Below are 24072 nucleotides of genomic sequence, written 5' to 3' on the forward strand. Positions count from 1 at the left end.
CCTGCCCATGCTGTAGGTAAGTGCTTACATTAGAAACCATAAATACTTGCTTCGCTTCGGTGTTTCCTATGCCATACTGTCTCTTCTGAAAGTCAGCCCTTAATGGCTCAGATTTATGTGACTTACTGAAAGTTATGCCTTTTATAGGTGACAGTACCACAATCCTAGGTATACCGACATAGAAATCAGTTCCATTCATTTCAATGGCACCAACTTCCGAATAGATCCAATGCTGAGCATCGCAGCCTATATACCCCCCAGTATTCACACTTTTGCTTTTGTTAAAGTGTTAGGTTGTTTTTATATGGTGAATGTTTAGCTTGACAATCCTTCCCTGCACCATCTCCCCTGTTTTTATGCTTAAATTTCTGGACCTCATGTTTATGGAGAAAACCTGGAAATGTGTTGTATTTGTGTCTGTATGTACATGCATATGTCTGACAGTTATGGGCTAAGGAATCAGAAGATGTATGTTTGAATACAGTAAGTATTTAAAGTATTTACATGAATTTATTTTATGTTTTTTTGCTTCCTCAATAGTAAACACTAGGTTGATAAAAGTCACATTTTATATGACAAACTACTGAAGAGAACAAAGGAGAAATATACTGTCATGGATGCTTTAGTTGAGATTTCAGCATTGCAGGGGGTGGACTAGAGACCCTTGGGGTCACTTCCAACTCTACAATTCTATGAGTCTATGTATTGCCTAATGCCTCTCTGATAAAGGAATAAAAAAACATAAAATGATACGAACAAACTTAACATGGCCCGTTTCTTGGGGAAATTGACAACTATTGTTTCCATAAATTCTTCACATTATGCAGTAATGCATTCTACATAAACCACTCTTTGTATATTAGACAATCACACATTATATACAGTTCCATAAAATAAACCATTTTCTCTATGCCTGTGTAACTTGCTAGTTCTAAAAATTGATATGCCTTTTCTAGCAAGTGAAAAATTGTTAGCATGACAGTTTATGCTAAAATTGTGGGGCATCTTTAAGAGACATTTATCACTAATGTCAGTAATGATGCTTCCCAGAATTTCAGACAGGTTTGCTAAAGCATAAATGCTTGAGCTTGTCAAGTTTTTCAAAACAAATCTGTCCAATTAATCTTAGCTTCGGGTAAATTGGGAGACATTCAAGAATTGTACATTCAGATCAAGAATATTCAGCAACTCGGGAATTTGATGGTGTAGATAGACAGAGTCATTGGATGGTCTTGTTACCTTTGCCTAACCCATGAATAATATTTAATATCTTAATATCGCAACTCTGGCCCGTGTGTATTTGTTGAGATTGCCATCATGTGGCCCTGTCTTTGGATGTTGAATGACATTGGTGCCACGAAGTGCCTCCCACCAGCTACGACTGGTATGCCAGGTATGGTTCCTAGACAGCGATATCTCGGAAACTATTCTCTATATTCTGGTATCCGCAGATTAGACTACTGCAGTATGTTGTGTGTGAGGCTGCCTTTGAAGACTAACAGAATGTTGCTGTTAGACTAGTGCAGGGGTCAGCAAACTTTTTCAGCGGCCAGTCCACTGTCCCTCAGACCTTGGGGGGGCCCGGACTGTATTTTTTTTGGGGGGGGGAATGGAACGAATTCCTATGCCCCACAAATAACCCAGAGGTGCATTTTAAATAAAAGCACACATTCTGCTCATGTAAAACACCAGGCAGGCCCCACAAATAACCCAGAGATGCATTTTAAATAAAAGCACACATTCTACTCATGTAAAAACATGCTGATTCCCTGACTGTCCGCGGGCTGGATTTAGAAGGTGATTGGGCCACATCTGGCCCCCGGGCCTTAGTTTGCCTACCCATGGACTAGTGCTCAAACAGCTTCATTTTAATTCCAAGTGCTAGATTTCAAAGTTCTATCTTGGTTGGAACTCAGGTATCCCAAGTGTGGCGTACTCTGATAGGAATCTGCCTGAATTCTAAGCTCATCGAACCCCCTTTTAGGGTGGCTCTTGAGGCTTATGTGAGGCAGGTAACAGGCCATAGATTATTAAATAGAGGCCCTAGGTAAAGAGGAATGAGTTTGCTGGCACCTAAAGACCTGTAATGAAGGCACCAGGCAAGCCTTTTCGGGGAGGCATCCCCACAGTCGGGAATCACCACAGAAAAGGCCCCTTCTATTGTTGCCACCCACTGAATCTCTCAAGGAATAGGGGGACAGAGAAGGGCATCACATGACAAGTGCAGGGGTCCCAGGTTGGTTTGTGTGATCACAGCCACCCTAAATTTGCACATCTTTGAATTTTACAATGCTGGTCTCCATCCAATAATGTATAGAAAAATGCAGGAACTGTGGTTCAAGTGTGCACATAGATACATAGCGTGCATACATTTGTGAAAATAACATACAAAAAATGTGTTGTATTAGGGCAGATTGCTATGGGGAAATGTTTATATTAGGGAAAGTGCCTACAAATATGGTACCATTAAAGGAGAAATTGACACTAAAATCTGATGAATTTTCATAAGAACTAAAAATAGTAATCTCACACTCAGGTGGAATGTGGAGGGACCAAATGTAAGACTGGAAAAATGAAAGATAACAAAAACTGATGTATCATCATCTATCCTTAGAGACAAATCTCTCAAAAGTTTGGCCAATGTTCTTTTCTAAATTATTCAAGCTTGGGTTTTTTTGGGATTTGATTGGAATAGGATGGATGAGGTAGATTCAGAATGGCTGGAAGAACCAAAAAAGATTCACAATTCTTTATTTTAAATAAAATGAGGGTTCTAAAATATACATCCATTTACACACATACAGGGGAAATAAATTTCATTTACTGAAACATGACACTGTTTCTCATTGTATCTTCATGCTGGTACAGGTTAGGGATAAAAATGAATGGCCTAGGGCACCTCTAGTCTGTCCCTTTTGTGGGGCAGGATTTAATCGCATACCAGAAAACTCATAGTGTACAATTAAAGCTCATTGCAGCTCCTGTGCGACAATACCCACTCAGCAAAAGGCTAGACTTTTTGCAATGAGGAATGCCATGAGACAATGTGGGATAGCACTTGTTTTGATGCACATTGGCTAACCTCCCTGCAAACAGATCAGAATGACTGCTCATTGAATAGCCAATGTCTAATCAGGATGAATGTTTAGAAACATCCTCCGTCTGGTGTTAGAGGATCATGTTGGGAAATAATGGAAAGTAAAATAGGAATATGGGGTTGGCTAAGTGATTAATATATGTATGATTACACATTGTATTACACAGCACATTCTGTAAGACTGCCAATATACTTTTAAAATTAGGTTGATAATTTCTAGTGACAGCTGTATGATTGTCCCACTCATAGTTCATAGTCTTACCTGAAATATTAAACAAGCAATACTATGAAAAACCAAAGCCACACACACAAACATAATAATAATAATAATAATAATAATAATAATAATAATAATAATAATTATACCACTGTATATCTGGAGGTCTCAGGACTGTTCCCAGAACATAGCTTGCTACCAGTGAACACAAGTTTAGGCCTCATCTTAGAAGGCAGCTCTTCCATGATCATAGTTCCACCAGAGATAAGGCAGAATACGTGGAAATGGCAAATCAAAATTGCTGTTCCTTATGTGCCAACAATATCTCATGTTCCCTCGATAATTCCTCTGCAGAGGCCCTAACAAGAGGCTTGACCTTAACTTAGCAGATCACACAAGCTCATGGCCTCAAGATGGAACGGTGCAGATCAGGGAAATATAAGAGGGCAACTAAGTACTTTATTACAGACAAGAAATCAGCAGGAGATTTGCAAGTGGTGAATGGATCACTTCAGTGACCCAAATGGCATGGTTTGCGAGAATAAGATGCCAGTGAGAGACCACAGTTGATTTATTCGATAACATCAGGAAGCCATTTATGGACTGTGTTATGGACGACTATCCTGGTGTTTAGAACAGGACAAGAGGGGTTGATGTTGTGCTTACACAGGCATAAAATACAGTGGTACCTCAGGTTACAAACACTTCGGGTTACAGACTCTGCTAACCCAGAAGTAGTTTCTTGGGTTAAGAACTTTACCTCAGGATGAGAACAGAAATTGCGTGGCAGCGCAGCAGCAGCGGGAGGCGCCATTAACTAAAGTGATACCTCAGGTTAAGAACAGTTTCAGGTTAAGAACGGACCTCCGGAAAGAATTAAGTTCGTAACCAGAGGTACCACTGTATAATAATGATATGTCCTGGGCATAAGCACCAGAAAGCAAATTTCTAGGTTGAGCAATTAGTCACATTTTGATTATATCAAATAAATAGCCCCTTTATTTAGGGCCTATTTCTGCTCATAAGGGTTGGGACTTACCAGTTTCGGAATTTGCCTAGACTCATAGGGCTTGCCAACTTTTTGCAGCCAACAGGCACATTGGAATTTTGAAAGACCCATGGGTGCCAGTCACAAATGGCTGCTATGGGTGTGTGGCGTAACCTAAAAAGGCTGGCAGTACATCTTAAAAAGCAGAAATAGAGAAAATTGTGCATCACTCCCCACCTGCATTAAATGACACCTACACCAGCCACCCTTTCCTCACAGTGAGCAGCTTTTTGCACCTCCCCTCTGTTTAGAATGGGTGTGTGTGTGTGTGTGTGTGTGTGTGTGTGTGTGTGTGTCCAGTCCTGGTAGCCAATGAAATGTGGGGATATTTAAGGGTGTGTGTTCACTGAGCCACTGCACACAGAAACCGAACAGTAAGAGCATGCATTGTGATTTTTTGAGGGGTTATTTACTGAGGCCCTTTTTAGGCACCATAGGAGGCAAAGGTGGGCACACTGGAATATACTTGTTACACTACATGATTGAAATCAGGCCTTTGACAGCTAGGAATAGGTAGAATAATTATTATACTGTTACAGAAAATGAGCTCTTGGGGTGTGATGAAACAGGTCATAAATGTAATCCAGTGGTTTTCAACCAGTGTGCCATGGCAGCCTGGGGTGCCTTGAATGATGGTCAGGGGTGCTGCGGACAACCCTGGCCTCTGTCCCTTTTTCCTTTTTTTTAAATAAGAATTTATTGGATTTTGATAATAAACATACACAAATACAAATACATACACTACAAAAACTACACAAAATACACACAGACAAAACACTTATTTACTCATCCTTATCCTCTTTATAATCCTAAACTTGGGACTTCCTCACATCCTCTCTTTTGCGTTCATTTCTAATCTTCTTTAGTAACTTTGTAACATTGTAAAATCTACTTTCTTACATCTAATCTTAATCTTACAATTATAATCAACATATCTTAAATCTTAAATCTTATTCTTATCAAACAAAACATCAAATTCCACATCTCAACTTCTTTTATCCTCTCTTCACTTAACTTTGTTATACTGTAGCCTAAATTTCTTCTGATTCCAATTTCAAATATAAAAAATCACATCTTAACAAATACCTAAATGTTTCTTCCATGCTCATAGTCCATTTTCCCTCTGGTTTCGGAGTTCCGTGGTCAGCCTTTATAGTATCCCCTTTAATTCCCCTTTACCCCACCCCCTCCTGTCCATCACCACCCTTCCCATTGCCTTTCCCATCCCCCACAGGCCCCCCCAAATTCCCCCAATCCAGTTTCTTCTTCTTCTATTATTTCTGTGCTGGCCCCAAGGGTTTGTCCATGAAGCGAGGTCCAAATCCAGTCCTGGGTCTAGGGGTCCAAAGGAGGTCAATCCGGCAGGGAGCGAGGCAGGGAGCAGATCAAGGTCCAAGGCAGGTTCAGGCACAAGGTTGCAGGTTGAGCACACGCTTGCAACTAAGTTGCTCACGCAACTTGGGCTGGGTCTGGCTGGCTTTTATCTGGCCCTATGCTTAGGGCGGTCCCGATCCTCCGGAGACTCGCCTCTCCTCCGGGCCTGGAGGCGAGCACTCCTCCTGCAGACACTTAACTCCCTTCGCCTCTCTGCCCTGAGCCTCTGTAGCTCAGGAGAGGATGGTGGGTTACTGGACCCAGGGGATGCCTCAGCTTCCTCTGAAGAGGCTGGGAGTGGAGCACCTGCAGGCAATGGGTCCTCCCTCCCATCAGGAGCCAGAGCAGACTCTGCTGATGCCTGCACCTGGGGATCCAGCACAGGTGGGGATCCTTCAGGCTCAAGCCCTGGCCCTGGCTCAGCTGGTTCTGGAGGCGGGGAATCCCGTGCAGGCTGGGATCCCTCAGGTTCAGCATCAGAGTCTGACTCCCAGGCCATCACACCATCCCCCCTCCCAGGCCCCCCCCTCAACCGAGGGGCCGGACCAGGCTTGCTGGGGTAAGCTGCATGGAAATCACGGAGGCAGGCAGGTGCGTGGACGTTTTCCGCTGGTTCCCATGAACGATCCTCAGGCCCATACCCCTTCCAGTCGATGAGGTATTGGAGCTTCCCCCTGCGGTATCGTGAGTCGAGAATGCGCTCCACCTCGTACTCAGGCTCCCCCTCAACCAAAACTGGCTGCGGTCGTGGATTGTCTGGGTGGAACTCGTCGGGCGGGGCGACTGGACTAAGTAGGGACCGGTGGAACACTGGGTGAACCTTGAGCGATGGAGGTAACTGGAGGCGAAACGCCACCGGCGACACCTGCGCAGTGATGGTGAATGGGCCGGCAAACCGTGCATCCAGCTTTCGTGAGGGCCGAGAAGGATGCAGGTGACGGGTAGAGAGCCACACCCGATCGCCAACATGGAGTTCTGGCCCCTCCTGACGATGTCGGTCAGCCTGGGCCTTGTATGCGTCCTTGGCCTGGCGCAGTTGCTCCATCAATAATTGTTGCTGGGACTGAAGCTCCTGAAGCCAGTCTGTCACTGCGGGGACCGCGGAAGCTGGCAGCACGTCCGGGAACAAACGAGGATGGTAGCCGTAGGAGGCCTGGAACGGGGTCTGCTGGGTGGAGGCGTTCACTGCATTGTTGTAGGCGAACTCCGCCAATGGCAAGTGATCGACCCAGTCATCCTGCTGGAAACTGCAGTAACACCGGAGGGTACTGCTCCAGCACCGCATTTGCCCGTTCCGTCTGGCCATCGGTCTGCGGGTGGTGGGCCGAAGATAGACAGACCTCCGTCCCAAGGGTCTGGTGCAGGGCTCGCCAGAAGTGGGATGTGAACTGGACGCCGCGGTCAGAAACCACACGCTCGGGCAGGCCATGCAGGCGGAAGATGTGCTGCAAGTACAGTTGAGCCGTTTCCTTAGCTGTGGGTATGGACGGGCAGGGGGCACAGTGCACCATCTTAGTGAAATGGTCCGTGAAAACCAGGAGGCAGGTACAGTGACGAGATGGGGGCAAGTCCACCACAAAGTCCAGCGAGACCGTGTGCCAGGGACGCGGTGGGACTGGTAATGGCTGGAGCAGACCGGGGGGTCGCCCGGTAGGACCCTTGGCCCTCCGGCAGACATCGCAACCAGCAACATAGCGTGCCACATCAGCCTTCAGGCGGGGCCACCAGAACTCCCGGCTTACCAGATGGGTGGTCCGGTACCGCCCAAAGTGCCCTGCTGCTGGGGCATCGTGGGACATCTGGAGAACCTCAGCCCGCAATGGTCCTGGTGGGATGTATAGACGACCCTGGTGCAGCAGTAGGCCCTGGTGCAGGGCCAGCCCCGGATATCGAGGGCATGACCCGTCAGACAGTTCCCGGAGCCGTTCCTGTGCCCAAGCGTCGACCCGTTGCTGTTCTCGCACCCGAGCCTGCAGCGGCTTGGCCTCCTGAGTGGCCAGGAATGCGGCTGGTGGTAAGATAGTCGTCGGTACTGCCTGCTGTACAGTGTCTGCGACATCCTCAGGTTTCCGGGACAGGGCATCCGCTTTCCGGTTTTGGGAGCTAGGGATGTAGCGGATCCGGAACTGGAACCGGGAGAAAAACAGCGCCCACCGGATCTGCCTTTGGTTCAACTTGCGGGTGGTCTGGAGGTACTCCAGATTCCGGTGGTCCGTTCTCACTTCCACCGGGTGTCGTGCCCCCTCAAGATGATGGCGCCAGACCTCAAAGGCCACCTTGATGGCCAGTAGTTCCCGCTCCCACACGGTATAGTTACGCTCCGCCGGAAGGAGCTGCCGGGAGTAATAAGCGCAGGGTAACAGTGGCGCATCGGGTCCTTGTTGCTGAGACAGGATGGCACCGAGAGCCGTACTGGAGGCATCAGTCTCCACCACGAAGGGACGAGAGGGATCAGGATGCTGTAAAATCGGCGCCCTCTGGAAACAGGCTTTCAACCCCTGAAATGCCACTTCAGCCTCCTCATCCCAGGAGAAGGGCGTCTTGGGGCGCAGCAGTCGGGTTAATGGGGTGGTGCGATGAGCATAATCTGCAATGAAGGTCCGGTAATAGTTGGCGAACCCTAGGAACCGCTGTAAGTCCTTGCGGTTCCGGGGCGCTGCCCACTCTCGAACCGCAGCCACCTTCCCAGGGTCCATCTGCACCCCGTCAGGGGAGAGTCGGTGTCCAAGGAAGTCTACTGACCGCTGGTGGAACTCGCACTTGCTGAGCTTGGCGTACAGTCGGTGCTCCCGCAAGCGCTGCAACACGGACCGAACATGACTCTCGTGACGGGCTGGGTCACGGGAATAAACCAGAATATCATCTAGGTACACCACCACGTATTTGTCTAGCAAGTCCTGGAACACGTGGTTGATGTACCGTTGAAACACGGCGGGCGCGTTGCATAATCCGAACGGCATAACCAGGTATTCAAACTGCCCATACCGGGTCCCGAATGCAGTCTTCCACTCGTCCCCGGCACGGATCCGAATCAGGTTGTAGGCCCCTCGGAGGTCCAGTTTGGTGAACATCTGCGCCCCCTGCACCCGCTCCAGCAATTCTGCAATAAGGGGCAAGGGGTACCGGTCTGGGATGGTGATCTTATTCAGGGCCCGGTAGTCATGGCAGAGGCGAAGCTCCCCACACTTCTTCTTAACGAAGAGTACAGGAGCGGCAGTGGGTGAGGTAGAGGGCCTAATGAACCCGCGTTCCAGGTTCTTGCGAAGGAAGTCCTGCAAGGCTTCACGCTCTGGCTCCGAAAGAGAATATAAGCGGCTCACAGGCAGGGGCGCCCCAGGCTGTAGGTCTATGCCGCAGTCGAAGGACCGATGAGGCGGCAGCTTGTCTGCTCCCTGTTCCCCGAACACGTCTAAATAGTCCTGGTACACAGCAGGGAGCGTTGACAAAGCCTGACCCATGGGGGCAGCTGCTACTAACTCGGACTGAGCATGGGAACCCGGGTCTGGGAAGCGTACCGTCCGATTGACCCAGTCGATCTGAACATTGTGCGACTCCAGCCAGTCCATCCCAAGCACCAGGGGAAACCGGGGCATGGTGGCAATGTCCAGGGTTCGCACCTCCCGGTGCTGCTGGTAGCACAGGACCAAGGGCTGGGTCTCCCGAGTAACAGCGCCCGAGCGTAGGAGCCGTCCGTCAATTGCCTCCACCTGTACTGGTTCCGGCTTGTTCTGAAGCGGCACCTGATGCTGAGTGGCGAAGGCAGAGTCCATATAGGAGCGGGTTGCCCCCGAATCCACCAGAGCATGGGTGAGAATCCAGGGCCCACCGGGGGGGTATAGACGCACCGGTATCATGAGGTGTTGCAATTCCACTGGTGAGGGCCCATCATGCGATGCTTGGGACCCCAGGTAGCCTGGGCCATCGGCTACTGGGGTTGGCCGTTTTCCCTGCGGCTGGCGTTTCTCAGGGCAGGTTTGGGCGTAGTGTCCACTCCCACCGCAGTAGAGACACAGGTTCCCCTCCCGACGCCGAGTCTTTTCCGAGGGGGAGAGGCGAGGCCGCGCTGCCCCGAGCTGCATCGGCTCCTCCAATGACTCAGCTCTGGCCACGGAACTGCAGGGAGGCACCGGCGCCGGGAGGCCGGAGTGCCGGCGGCCCCGGGCCTGGCGACGGTCCTCCAACCGATCGTCTATCTGCAGACTCCGTTGGATGAGGGCATCCAGTGTGGCAGGGCGATCCAACGTGGCCAGCTGATCTAGTATCTCGTCTGAAAGTCCCTCGAGATACTGGTCCCGCAGGGCAGAGTCGTTCCAGGTCAAGTCCTGCGCCAGCAGCCGAAATTCCGTGGCATAGGTGGCCACTGTGGACTTGCCCTGTTTCAACCGCCGAATTGCCCGATTGGCTTGACTCCCCTTCTGAGGGTTGGCGAACGTGGTTTCCAGATGATTGCAAAACCCCGTATAGTCTGTCAGCAAGGGGGAGTCTTGCCGGAGCAGCGGCAACGCCCACTTGGCCGCCTGGTCCTTCAGCAAGCTGATCAGGAAGTGCACCTTAGTGCGATCGTCAGGGAAATCCCGAGCTCGCCCCTGAATATACAGCTTGGCCTGGGCGAGAAACATGGGAAAGCTGGCTGGGGACCCATCAAATTTCTCTGGCAGGGCCACTGGGTACTTGCCAGGAGCTGGGGCGGCGGCCCCAGGAGCCAGTAAGGCATCCAAACGCTGCTGAAGCGCCGTAACCACATTGCTTAGCTGCTGCACGGTGTGGGTCAAGGCCTGGTTCTCCTGGGCCAATGCCACCAGCGCAGCCGCCTGGTCAGCCATGGCTACTAGTTCCTCCCGAACGCACCCCAGCGAAGGGGGAGTGCGGGTGTGGCGTGAGCAAACTGTGCTGGCCCCAAGGGTTTGTCCATGAAGCGAGGTCCAAATCCAGTCCTGGGTCTAGGGGTCCAAAGGAGGTCAATCCGGCAGGGAGCGAGGCAGGGAGCAGATCAAGGTCCAAGGCAGGTTCAGGCACAAGGTTGCAGGTTGAGCACACGCTTGCAACTAAGTTGCTCACGCAACTTGGGCTGGGTCTGGCTGGCTTTTATCTGGCCCTATGCTTAGGGCGGTCCCGATCCTCCGGAGACTCGCCTCTCCTCCGGGCCTGGAGGCGAGCACTCCTCCTGCAGACACTTAACTCCCTTCGCCTCTCTGCCCTGAGCCTCTGTAGCTCAGGAGAGGATGGTGGGTTACTGGACCCAGGGGATGCCTCAGCTTCCTCTGAAGAGGCTGGGAGTGGAGCACCTGCAGGCAATGGGTCCTCCCTCCCATCAGGAGCCAGAGCAGACTCTGCTGATGCCTGCACCTGGGGATCCAGCACAGGTGGGGATCCTTCAGGCTCAAGCCCTGGCCCTGGCTCAGCTGGTTCTGGAGGCGGGGAATCCCGTGCAGGCTGGGATCCCTCAGGTTCAGCATCAGAGTCTGACTCCCAGGCCATCACAATTTCCTTCATGTCCAATTTTACTTCTTTTTCTTCTGTTATTTCCTTCATGTTCAGTTTTAAACTTAGTATTCCTCGTTGTAGCTTCCTCTCCTCCAAAATGTAGCATTCTTCTTGATAAGTAGTTGCTGTAACTTTGTCATAAAGTATCTCTCCTCCACTCTCAACTCCATACTGCATTTTCCATGATTGTTGTTCTCGAACCCCTGGGCTCCCACCCCAGGGGTTCACTGTACTATCCAAACTGTGGGCTCCCCGCCTCTGACGCCAAGGGAGCCTTTCTTGTTTTCCAACTTGTGTGTCCTCTTCTTCAGAAAATTCCTCTGGATCAGTATCCTTTCCATCCTTTCCATCGAGTGGGTATATAAAACAGTTCTCTAATGTAGTTCCAATCTGGGTAAACTTGTCTATAACTTTCTGCTGAAGTAGTTGAAATTCTAATAATAGTCTTTGCTGGAATGGTGTCATTGTTGAGTCTAGCATTCTTTAAACTTCAAGGACACCGTGGGATTTGAGTAGGCAGGAAGTGATGGGGTCTCGGCAATTTTCCAGCTGCGCAATCGCGTCCAAAGCTGCCATTCCCTGCCTGACCCAGACTCCTTGGCCAGAGGGTTAACGGTATCTTTCCTTTTAGTTTGTAATCCACAAGAAGAAATAAATCAGACTCTCAGTCTACCCCCCAAACAGGGTTTTCTAAAGTATACAAAATCAGCGCTAAACTTTAAAGCAAATCTTAAGCGGCTCCAGCTCCTTTGACGTTACTTTGATCTTGCCGGTGTCAGAGAGAGACGGACTTCCTCATTTTAAGCCAAATTTCAGACTTTTTAGTTTCAAATTATGCTCTGTACTTACAGAGTCCTTGTTTTGAGTCCAAATAGAGGAAAAGTGGAGCGCTCAAAGTCCGGCAGTGCCCGCTGCTTCGTGTCTTCGGTTAGCGATGGCTCTTCAGCACCGCACCGGAGCCTGGCTCGCTCAAGCCTCCCTTTTACAAGGGTTGCTCGAGAGCCAGGTTGGCGCATCTGGCACCTGCAAGAACCCAAGCCCTCGGGATGCCCCTCCCGAGGTTTAATGGAGCCCGCAGCGTGGTTGCGGTCACTCCAAATCCCCGAAGACACCGGAGCCGAGATGGCTCCTGACTGCACGGAATGGCGCTCCTTCCCTCCCTCCTGTGATTCCCTCTCGCCTCTCTGCCTCCCAAAGGCTTGCACAACTGTTTGCTGCAGCAGCCCTGACTACAAGTTCCCCGGGCAAATGGTGCCTCTGGGGCTGGCCAGGGGGTGCTTCCCAGGCCCCTGTGGGGCACTGGGAGGAGGCACCTCTCTTTGGGGCAGGGTGGGCAGCTTGGAGACTGGGGTGGCAGCAGTAGCTGCCCAGAGGTCTCCCGAGGAGAGGAGAGAGGAGAGGAGGCTGAGGGAACACTCCACAAGAGAGGGTGTTAGAAAAAGGGTGACAGGCTGCCAGCTCTGCAGGCAAGGGGTGACAAACTGGGCTCCTGAACACCACAGGGTTGCCGCAGAAATAATGTACCGGTAGTTGGTCAAGGGAGCCACGGACTCAAAAAGGTCGAAAACCTCTGGTGTAATCAATCAACAGCAGATTATATGAAACAGCTAATCCAGAGCGGAAGACAAATATGTTACTTTAGTTGATTCGACTCGAGTATTTCCAAACAGTATTTTTAAATCTCACTTCACCCTTTTCTTTCATTCTCAAAACACCTTAGAAAAGTAGAGCAGGTGGGTGACTTATGTAGAAAAGTAGGGGTAGACAGCAGCAAGGTCAAGTGGCAAACAATGGCACAACCCAGGAATTAGTCTAATTTGCAAAAGAGAAATCCGCTCTAAATTCAGCACATCCAAATAAAAACTGGTTTGTAAAGAGAGGAAGCAAGTACCTGCTGAATTCTTCCATTGAAGTCTGTGGTCCCTAGTCTTGTACAGTTTTGCTTGGATTATGCCCTAACATATAGCCTTCATGGGATGTTGGAGAAAAGTAGCAATAGATTAGTTACAGAATAATTGAATTGTGGAGTTGAAAGGAACCCCATGGGTCATCTATTCCAACCCCCTGCAATGCTGGAATCTCACATAGATCATCCATGACAGAAGGCCATACAACCTCTACTTATGTGGTTAGCTTGTTTTAACTTCTCCCATGTCTGCTTATATTTGCTTTTTACTAGCAACAACAAACTGTAGGGGTAGTCAACAGTGCCTCCCAGTTCCCATCAGCCCCAATCAGCATGGCAAATAGATTAAGGAAATTTAGTCCAACAGCATATTGAGGGCACTGTATTGGCTATTCCTGGCATAGTGTACAGTATACCTATAATGCATATTTATAATAGACATACAATAAATCTAGTGCATTCATCCTATTTGTTGAGTTGTAGGCTCCTGAATGGGATGGGCAAACCTAGCCTTTGGTAATTGGTTTTCAAACCTGGTTTTCAAAGAGCACAGTGGTTGGGAACAAATATTAACCAGCAATGAATTGTTGGCAATAAACAGAATCCTCCTTTTTAAAAAATAAAAAAGAAGTAGCGAGCCATCTCTTTCACTTAACTAATGGTGATGCTATTTAAAGTAGTTCTTCGATAACCCAAAAACAAACCTTGCTAAGCAAAACACAAACTGACCCCTTAAATCCTTTGCAGTGAAAAGTGTGTTAAGTTCACTTCTAGTCCCAACCTCTTTCATCAATCCACAGTGTTAACTTTCTAAATAAAGAGGTACTGGGGGTCTTAGTCAACTATATACCGTTTGGTTGTTTATTTGTGTTTTTTTAAAAAACAAACAAACAAACACTAAACATCAAGCTTTTGTAATTTTGTAAAGTGCCAGAAGTATTGATAGCACCTTTGCCTCCAGACCTCCCTTTTAGTGTGTAGGCTAATCATTTTCATTTGTACTCATGCTATTAGGGTGGTTGCACACATTCTTCCTTTCAGTACTGTTTGTACCTGTGGAAGCTTTGGTGTGGTCACACTGCTTTATTTCCAGACAGTGCAGAACCCATAACTACCTGTTGAAATTCTGTATTTTTTCTCTCTACCACAACATTCTGGTTTATTTTTTGTCCTGCTTTTGTTGCCCTGTAGCCCCTTTGGATGGCAATAATGTGGAAGCATTGGGGAGGCATCACAGAACAAACAACCAGAATACACCCACATTATTGCATGAGTAATACGCTGCAGAATACACCCACAATTAAACACCAGTTATTGAAACTCTACCCATTTATACAATCACAGAATTGAAGAGGAAAGGAGCAGCACGTCGCCTGAACATCAGACTGATCAAGCACACACAAATCACCTGGTCATAATCTTCCCCACTGTGGTGAGATTTTATTTCTATTTAAATTAAGTAATTATTTCCAAATTAGCATGTGCACCTTTTAAGAAATTACTCTTTCATCCACTTCTTGGGTAGTTTATTTCCTCTTTTTGCCAACCCATAAGTGGCCACTCCAAGACATTTCCTTGTCATGTGGCTGAGCAGCTAACAACACCTGCCTTTCCCCAAGTACCCAAGGCTGGCCAAGTTATTTTGGCACCTGAAGCAGAAAACCCCACAAATTCCACTCCCTGGCAGTAAAAATACAACAAATATTAATTATATACATTACAATGTGCTGCTCTTTCATGACACCCCAAACCAGCTGCCTGCTGTTAGGGCCAACCTTGCCCATATCTGCTAAACTATCACTGGGTTATAACCGTCTCTGTCAATATGTGTACTCTGTACTGGCAGAGTTAATTCCAACAAATAGCAAATTGTAATAGTTACCTGCAATAAGCAAAACCTTCTGTACTTCAGCGACTGCCCATGAGCGCAACCAACCACTTTTCCTCTTCTGTATTTTATTTGCATATCTGAAGGGTACCGATAGTTTTCATTGGACGTGTAACGTCTGATCTCTTGTCCACATTCCAGTTTTACATTCTTCTCCCCACAACAAACAGGAACTGCCCTAGCAACCATCTGGACCAGCTTAGTTGCTTGGTTCTCCCAGAAGGAAAACCTGCCCATCTTTTTTAGTTCAGATGTATGTCACTGAAGCAGCCTTTGATTCAGCCTAAAGGTCAAGGTCTTTAGCACCGACTAGGAAGAAAACTTCATCGCAGCAGTACAAAGGTGCACACATACAATACATTTTGGGAGGAATTGTTGTAAATAACTTGGGGGAGCTAACTGCATTTTCTGTGGAAGCTCTTGGAGCTGATACCCAAAAGGAAACCCTTCCCCCAGGAAAAGAGGGGGAGCAATGAGAAGAAGAGGTGTGCGAGGAAGAGATGCTTAACCTTTTCTCTGCCTGACACGCCTCTACTCTAAACAGGAATTTGTGAAGTCACATGTTTGGAACCCTGTAGGGAGAAGCAGCTGATGTGGCAATTTGGAGTGCAGAAGTGGTGGCTCGAGAAAGACTGCATGCCGCTCCCCACAATTCTGAATTACCCCTCCAAAAGCAGCTTTACTTGTGAAACAAACAAACAAACAACACCCACCAGCCATGATTAGGACTCTGATATGCACATTCCCATGCAATGTTATTTCCTTAATACTACAATTATGAAACTAACAAATATGGCCCATCTTGCTTGTAACTGTGTAGTTATAGTTTTCTGTGTCAGTTTGTTTCATTCTGTATTTACGTAACTCAGGAAATCATTGGTTTGCAAAGACTCTGATTCCAGCAGAATTATCTTTTAAAATATCCTGCTAGAGCTTAGTTTTCAGTCCAATAGTAAGACTTGAAGCTAAAGTCTTGCATTTCTCAGTCTGCCATGGGCACACCTGCACTCTTTTGTTCAAGTCTTGATTGGCTGGGAAGAGTAAGAGTCATGTGACACTTTCCTTTTAATTAACAACCTACACGCAGCATCACTGGTGCCAATGGAGGCTGCATTAGGATACAAATGGCAGCTTGGGGGTGGGGTTCAAAAGGGGCAGCAGGGGAGGGGGAGGGTTATACCACTTCCCTGTCCCTCATGATCCTGGTTCTCTTTAGGGCCCTCATTGCTGCTCTTTTTATTTTTATAATGTTAATTACATTCACTTAATTAGTTTGGCCTGTTTATATTGGCACAATCAAAACAATCATAGTACTCACTATTGCAATACTTAGAGCAAGAGTTGCCAACACTTGAAATAAAATTTTTTGGTACCTAAGTGGGGCCAAGGAGTAGAATTCTCTGGCTCAGGGGGCAAAAGTTATGGTTAGTCTGGTAGTTTTTGCCCTGGTGGAGGTGGCAGCAACTTGCGTGAATGAATTTGCTTCCCCTCCCCTGCCTGTAATTGAGGAGGAACCAAGCCTTGCCTCTGCTCCTGCCTGTGCTCCCAGAAGGATTTCTCCCCGTAAAGTAAGAAGGCGTGCTGGACTTTGGAGATTTCTCTCCCTAAGACAGTTTCATCATTTGCCTCTGGGATTAATGCAGCCAAGGGTGATGATGATCTCTCTCCAAGAATGCTGAGGATCAAAGAATGGAGATGGTTCTCCAAAGGCTTCATGAAGCCATGGCCCTATGCATTAGCACATCTGCTTGTTGTTGTTCAGTCATTCAGTCGTGTCTGACTCTTCGTGACCCCATGGACCAGAGCACGCCAGGCACGCCTATCCTTCACTGCCTCTCGCAGTTTGGCCAAACTCATGCTAGTTGCTTCGAGAACACTGTCCAACCATCTCATCCTCTGTTGTCCCCTTCTTCTTGTTGCCAACTACTGCATCTGCTACTGCATCTTTATTGCTGCAGGTGTCCTTGTTCTGGGCTAAGGCTATGCTTGAGGATGTACCTCAGAGGTGTTTGCACCTGGTGCAAAGTTTGTGTAAGTTAGAAAAAAGCCCCTGCCTTCATGGTGGATGCTGGACTAGGTGCCATACATTTTCTTGCAATAGCAATGGCTGCAAAGGCAAGAACCATGATTTGTTCAAGTGCTGTCATACAAAATGTTTATAATTAGCAAATATGAACTGTGCTATAGAGTAGGTCTTATTTGTGGGTCATGAGATTCTACAAATAGCACTTTCCCCCTGTTTCTTCCTCCACTGAAATGTTTGTCTTAAAATAACAGCTGTTTTGCTTATTGTCAGATGATGCTTCTGTTGTCCAGGTCCTTTGATTTGTTAAAACAAAATGTCAGTGACTCCACGGAGCACGTGCCCGAAGGGCATTCCTTAGCGCTAGGGACAATAAATACAGCAATCTTTGCCAGTGCCATTTAAACTGGCCATCGTAAATCAATCATTTTCTGAAGACTGATACGTGCAGAGGATGAAAATAATTGGTGGCCAGCACAAAGCCTGAGCTGTAAGAGGTATAGAGGGTCATGCGCAGGCCAACCTGAGTAGCATTCATTTCCCTATATTTAAATATTTTGTATATATCATGAGCCAATAAATCTCATATCCTTGGGGGAATCCTCTAGCAAATTACCACTGAGAAGTTGCAGCGCTACACAACAGCTGTACTGAAATGTCAGAAGGGGCTTACACAGCTGACACAAGCTGCTGAAAACAGAACATGGCAGCACTTCCATAAATTCTCCTCCCCCAGCCAAGCGCTGCTTAATATAGACCGACCATATGCTCCAGCCCTTGCTCACTCTTACACAAGCATCTCCTAAGATTGAGTTATACTGCAATTTCAGGCAAAAAAAAAAAAATCTTTCCCACAAACCTTAGGGTCATTGAGGGTTTCATAAAACTGAAGAAAATATAACCAGCTCTGGTTATTGTCTTTCTTAAATTTCCTTTAGGCGTTTCTGGGTCTTTTTTTTTTTTTTACATCAACAAAGAACATGTCTGAATTCAGCCAAAACTCTGACCAAGAAGAAATCTGTTCTGAAGAGATTGATGAAGATGAAATCCTAGCAAACCTCTCCCCCGAAGAACTGAAGGAACTACAATGTGAAATGGAAGTCATGGCTCCAGACCCTGAAGTACCAGTTGGAATGATACAAAGAGACCAGACTGAAAAGCCACCGACGGGAAACTTTGATCACAGGTCCCTTGTTGACTACCTGTATTGGCAGAAGGCATCAAGGCGGATGCATGAGGACGAAAGAGTGCCTGTCACTCTCTTGCCGTCGGAGGTAAGAAACAGGAAATGCAACTATTCTGCATGCTTCTCGTGGTGACGTGGGAACTACAACACACCGAATAGCAACATCTAAATAATAATTAGGTTGATTGAATTGTGCTACAAGGCTTTTTTTGGGGGGGGGACATTTTGCAGGCTTTTATAGATGCAGACAGAGTAGAGCTTCTTGGGAAGGAAGTTCCATAGTGAAGAGCTCCCACCCAGAAGGTCTTTCTCTACATCCTAGCCAAATGTACCTGTCTCAGAGACAGCCCTTGGACTATGCCGCTGCCTGGGATCTTAAAGGGAAAGCGAGCTTATATAAAGGAAGGTGCTTCCTAACTATTTTAGCCGGTATGTAGTTTATGAATCAGTTTTAATTATTGTCATATGACCTAAACCCAATGAATTACTGGATCAGTGCAGAAGCTCGCATGATCAGGTGTGAGGATGTGAAGTCTGAGAATAAATATGGAGTTCTTACACAGGAAGAGCAAGACATGCTGCTGTGCCTTTGCTTTCCTTACTTCTGTATGATGCAGGTATGCTGTGCCGTAACAGAGCCCTGTACCTTAGACAGGCACTGGAAACTGATGAATATACACACCCTCCTAAAGATGAAATTGTGAGGTCTTTTGGCTGGAAAATGCTCCCTGACTTCCATGGGAAAGGGGAGATTCCTTCTTGAATGCATCAAAAGTCAAATGGTTCAAATAGATAATACTTAGCCTTGGTAGAATTGATTGATGGATTAAAGCTATTTGTGTCCTGCTTCTCTTATAATTAAACGCAGCTCACAACAAAAGATGCAAAAATGAAATATGGAAGTACAGAGAACATACTAAACATAAACATTTATCTGTGTAAGCAAAAGCAGTTCAAGCTATGATGGAAGCAGGAACGGAGTAGGAGGCTCATATTCTTCTCAGATACTAAAGAGGCAAAGATATGGGGCTTTAAAGCTTTTTTAAAAACATAAAAAACCACCACTATTTTATTTTACGTATTTCATAAAATTTATACACTGTTTGACTGCAAAAAACAACAACCCCAAAACCTCAAAGCGGTTTAGGAAAAGAGAAACAATAAAAGTGAGGGGAGGAAACCATACTTTAAAACATACAAATGCAAGAATTACAGGGGCAGGGAGTGGGAATCATGTTTTCACAATAACTCAAAATTTCAGTCCTAGAGCTGAGGAAATGTGTTTCCTTGCTTGGGAAACACTGAGGTGAACGTCCTCTGGATCCCATGTAATAAGCCAGGAACAATTGTGTCCTTGGTTTTGTTTTGCTTTTCTATTACAAGGTTTAGACATGCCTTGCCTTAGGAAAAGGTTGTGTACTGACTTTTTGCAAGACTATTCGTGCATAGAAGTGCTCAGGAGTCTCACCTGGACAGGATGAGGATGAAGTCAGAAACCAGGCACTGACAAATGAGCAGCGTAAATCAGTTAGAAATGGTCAGGTGTCAGTGGAGGTTTGGGCAAAATGAATATGTAGTGGTTTAGGGGAAATAGTGGAAGAGAGAGAAGTGACATAGTCAACAAAGGAGAGCAGAGAACAGAGAAATAGAACAAAAGGCACAGATAGAGGAGTGGGGTAGGAGACCTGTCTCACCCTTTATGGCTCCTGCTCCTTTAGATACAGTAGATCTAACAGGATATGAGACAACAAAGAAAAAGAGCGAGAATTGAAATTAGGGTTCCATAACCCTGTCTGGCTGAAACTGAGACATTGCTTAAATATTTTACTGACTGACTCTTACAGTTACTGCTGCAATTACACCAGGACTAGTAGAAAGACTGTATTGTGCTTAGCATTGCTCTAAAATTATTCAGGAAAAGCCAGAGGAAGTGATAACGCCAAAGCATGCTAATTAAAAAGATTTATACTAAAAAAGATTTTAGTATAATCAGGTATATTGTGAGGCCCACAAAAGAGATGCTTGGAGGATGACAATGAGAGAACAGGCCTTTCCTGTGGTAGTGCCCCAATTGTTGAGTGCTCTCCCAAGGCAAGCTTGCTTGGTACTGACTTTGTCATCTTTCTGGTACCAGGCAAATTTACTCTAGCAGGCATTGTCAATTGCTTTAGGATGGCTGGAAATTAAACTAAACTACCAGGATCTTTAGGGACGTGGGTGGCGCTGTGGTCTAAACCACAGAGCCTAGGGCTTGCCGATCAGAAGGTCGGCAGTTCAGATCCCCACGATGGGGTGAGCTCCTGTTGCTCGGTCCCTGCTCCTGCCAACTTAGCAGTTCGAAAGCACATCAAAGTGCAAGTAGATAAATAGGTACCGCTCCAGCGGGAAGGTAAACGGCGTTTCTGTGCGCTGCTGTGGTTCGCCAGAAGTGGCTTAGTCATGCTGGCCACATCGGAACCTGTATGCCGGCTCCCTCAGCCAATAAAGTGAGATGAGCGCCGCAACCCCAGATTCATCCGCGACTGGACCTAACAGTCCTTTACCAGGATCTTTAACAACTGCCTAAGCTAAGCAGGTCCAAGGGAAAAGGGGGCACCGATTTGGAAATTATATGGATTCTGATATCTTAGAATTACCAGAAAAATATGGAGTGGAAATCTAAACCTTGAGCATATCTCAGCTTTATTGTCTTTTGGACCAAATAATGTGTACTATGATTGCTCTCAACATTTTAAGAATAGTAAAAATAACCCCCTAGTAAGTAGCCAATGGCAGGACAGAATATGAGCAGGGTGGGTTGCTTACCTGGCTTCCCAATGCAAAGGTCACTGCTGGTAACTGAAAAAAAGAGGGGAGAGGTGACAGGAAGTGTGATGCAGTGTGGGCACGGCTGCAGACCCAATTCAATCCTCCTGCTGCTGCCCCCACACCACACCAGCCTCCCTACCTCCCTGCCCCCTCACACTTAAATTATTGGCAGTCACTTCCATATTGCAAAGCCAGGTGAGCTGTGCTGCCCTGCCAGCCATTAATAATAATAATAATAATAATAATAATAATAATAATAATAATAATAATAATTTATAATATAATTTATTATTTATACCCTGTCCACCTGGCTGGGTTTCCACAGCCATTCTGGGCGGCTCTCAATAGAATATTAAATGCACGATAAATTTAAAATACAATAAATTTTAGTATTTGTACCTCACCCATCTGACTGGGTTGCTTAAGCCACTCTGAGCAGCTTCCAGCATATACAAAAACATAATTACCGGTAAACATTAAAAACTTCGCTATACAGGGCTGCCTTCAGATGTCTTCTTTAGCTTGCATAGTTACATACTTATCTCCTTGACATCTGGTGGGAGAGTGTTCGACAGGGCGGGTGCCACTACCAAGAAGGCCTTCTGCCTGGTTCCTTGTAACCTCGCTTCTCGCAGTGAGGGAACTGCCGGAAGGCCCTCGGAACTGGACCTCAGTGGCTGGGCTGAATGGGGGTGGAAACGCTACTCAGACACTACTGGAAACCCCACATGTATGTTCTTTTACAATGTCCTGTGGGGCTTGTTTAATGTCCACCTGTATGGAGAAAGAAATGCTATGATTACAGTAATTCTAAAACAATAGTTATTTTGTGGATAGGAAAACAGGGCAATCAGTGGAGGGAAATGGATGTTTTAGCCAGAAGACCAATACATTTGACGTCTAGAGAGATCTGTGGAGAAATGGAACAACCAGACTGACTGCAGAATGAGTCCAATAATGTATATTATTTTGAAACTCATTATAAAATAATGAAGTAGTTATTTCCAGATTTTGACATATGAAAGGTTATTTATAATAGTAATGTAGCAGACAAAGCCAATTAAACTCAAATAATATTGACATCAGAGCATTTGGACTGTGAAAAATAAAGAATAAATTCCAGCAAAGTACATATTGGAATTTAGAACCGTCTATTTTCTTTTAAAGTAACTCATCTGCACAGTGGGGAAACAAATTTAAATGTCACATCAACTTTGTTGGTTTTATTTAGTAGATGAGGCAAAACTATTTTAAATTATTTCAGCTCTTAGCATTCTGTTTTCTGCAGAGGCTCGCTGTGGAGAAGTCCGAAGAAAATTCTCCAGATATTAGTAATGAGAAGCAGATGGTGAAAAATAATGCAGGGAAAACAAATGGAGATGTAAGAGACTATAAAGAGAATGAAGAAGAGGAAGAAGAAGACGAGGAGGAGGAAGAAGAAGAGGAAGAGGAAGAGGAGGAGGAGGAGGAAGAGGAGGAAGAAGAGGAGGAAGAGGAAGGTGAGGAAGAACAGGAGGAGGAGGATGAAGAGGAGGACGAAGAGAAAGATAAGGAGGAACTGGGAACAAAGAAACCATATGGTGAAGAGGACAGCAGAAGTGAACATGAAACAGGGGGATCAGATGAAAAACAAGAAAATAATGAAAAGAAAGCATCAAAATTAAATATTCCCAAAAAATTAGCTGTAGATACTAATTTTATTAAGTTAAGTGCTAGGCCTTCAGGAAATCAAACCAATTTAGATGAGAGCCTAAGAAAGGTCCGGAAGAATGACCCAAGCATGACAGAACTCAACTTGAACAACATTGAGAACATCCCCAAGGAAATGCTGGTGGACTTTGTCAATGCTATGAAAAAGAATAAGCACATCAAAACATTCAGTTTAGCCAATGTGGGGGCAGATGATAATGTTGCTTTTGCCTTGGCTAACATGCTGCGTGAAAACAGGAGCATCACGACACTGAATATTGATTCAAATTTCATCTCGGGTAAAGGAATTGTTGCAATTATGAGGTGTCTGCAGTACAATGAGAAGCTGACTGAGCTACGCTTTCACAACCAGAGAAGCATGTTGGGCCATCAAGCAGAAACGGAGATCTCCAGGTTACTGAAAGCCAACCCTACGCTGCTCAAGATAGGGTATCACTTTGAACTTCCAGGTCCCAGAATGGTGGTTACCAATCTGCTCAGCAGAAACCTCGATAAACAGAGGCAGAAAAGGATAGAGGAGCAAAAGCAGCAGCAACGAAAACAGCAGAAAGAGCTGATAGCCATGTTAGAGAACGGACTCGGGTTGCCTCCTGGCATGTGGGAATTGCTAGGGGGACCGATGCCTGCTTCAGTGATGCCTCCTTCGATGCAACCTCCAATGCCACCAGTCCCCAAAGCTCCATCTGCGGGAAGGAAAAACGAACCTGCAAGAAAACCAGACCCTGAAAAGGTAAGCAGCGGCGACTTCAAAATAGTGAAACTCAAGAGAACCCAGCGGAAACCCACCATAAAAGAATATGTGGAGCCTGCTGAAAAAACTAACCTCAAAGATGTGATCAAGACACTCAAGCCTATTCCAAGAAGACGGCCACCTCCTCTGATGGAAGTAACTCCTAGAGATCAGTTACTTAATGATATTCGCCAGAGCAACGTAGCTTATCTGAAACCGGTGAGTGCAATGGGGTGAAAAAAGGAAGTAGGAAGATACTGCAACATCAGTTAGCCCATCTTAAGATATTTCATTCAAAATCGAGTCATTTGGGGATGACAACAGCCATGTGTTGTGGAGACAATGGCCTTGATCCTAAGGGTGAAATTGCACATTGCAAAAGCTATGTTTCTGAGCCTTTAAATCAGGCACCCCCAAACTCGGCCCTCCAGATGTTTTGGACTACAACTCCCATCATCCCTAGCTAACAGGACCGGTGGTCAGGGATGATGGGAGTTGTAGTCCCAAAGCATCTGGAGGGGCGAGTTTGGGGGTGCCTGCTTTAAATGCTAGGGTTTTCAATTTAGACAAAGTGTCAGTGTATCCCAACCCACCACCCTTG

General features: G+C 46.5%; 1 protein-coding gene across 2 annotated transcripts in view; it reads left to right on the forward strand.

Annotated features, from left to right (window-relative positions):
- The window catches only part of LMOD3 (leiomodin 3), a 29015-nt gene continuing 4943 nt past the window's right edge, over positions 1-24072 (forward strand). The window contains exons 1-3 of one of the 2 annotated variants that reach the window (XM_033141243.1): positions 1-16; positions 17976-18311; positions 22320-23690. In XM_033141243.1, the coding sequence (XP_032997134.1) occupies positions 18018-18311; positions 22320-23690 (1665 nt within the window). In that variant the 5' untranslated portion in view covers positions 1-16; positions 17976-18017. Of the gene's footprint in view, positions 17-17778; positions 18312-22319; positions 23691-24072 lie in introns of those variants that run through there. The other variant, XM_033141242.1, reaches the window with a different exon arrangement.

Source organism: Lacerta agilis, chromosome 2 (assembly GCF_009819535.1).
Source record: "Lacerta agilis isolate rLacAgi1 chromosome 2, rLacAgi1.pri, whole genome shotgun sequence".
Classification (NCBI taxonomy): Eukaryota; Metazoa; Chordata; class Lepidosauria; order Squamata; family Lacertidae; genus Lacerta; species Lacerta agilis.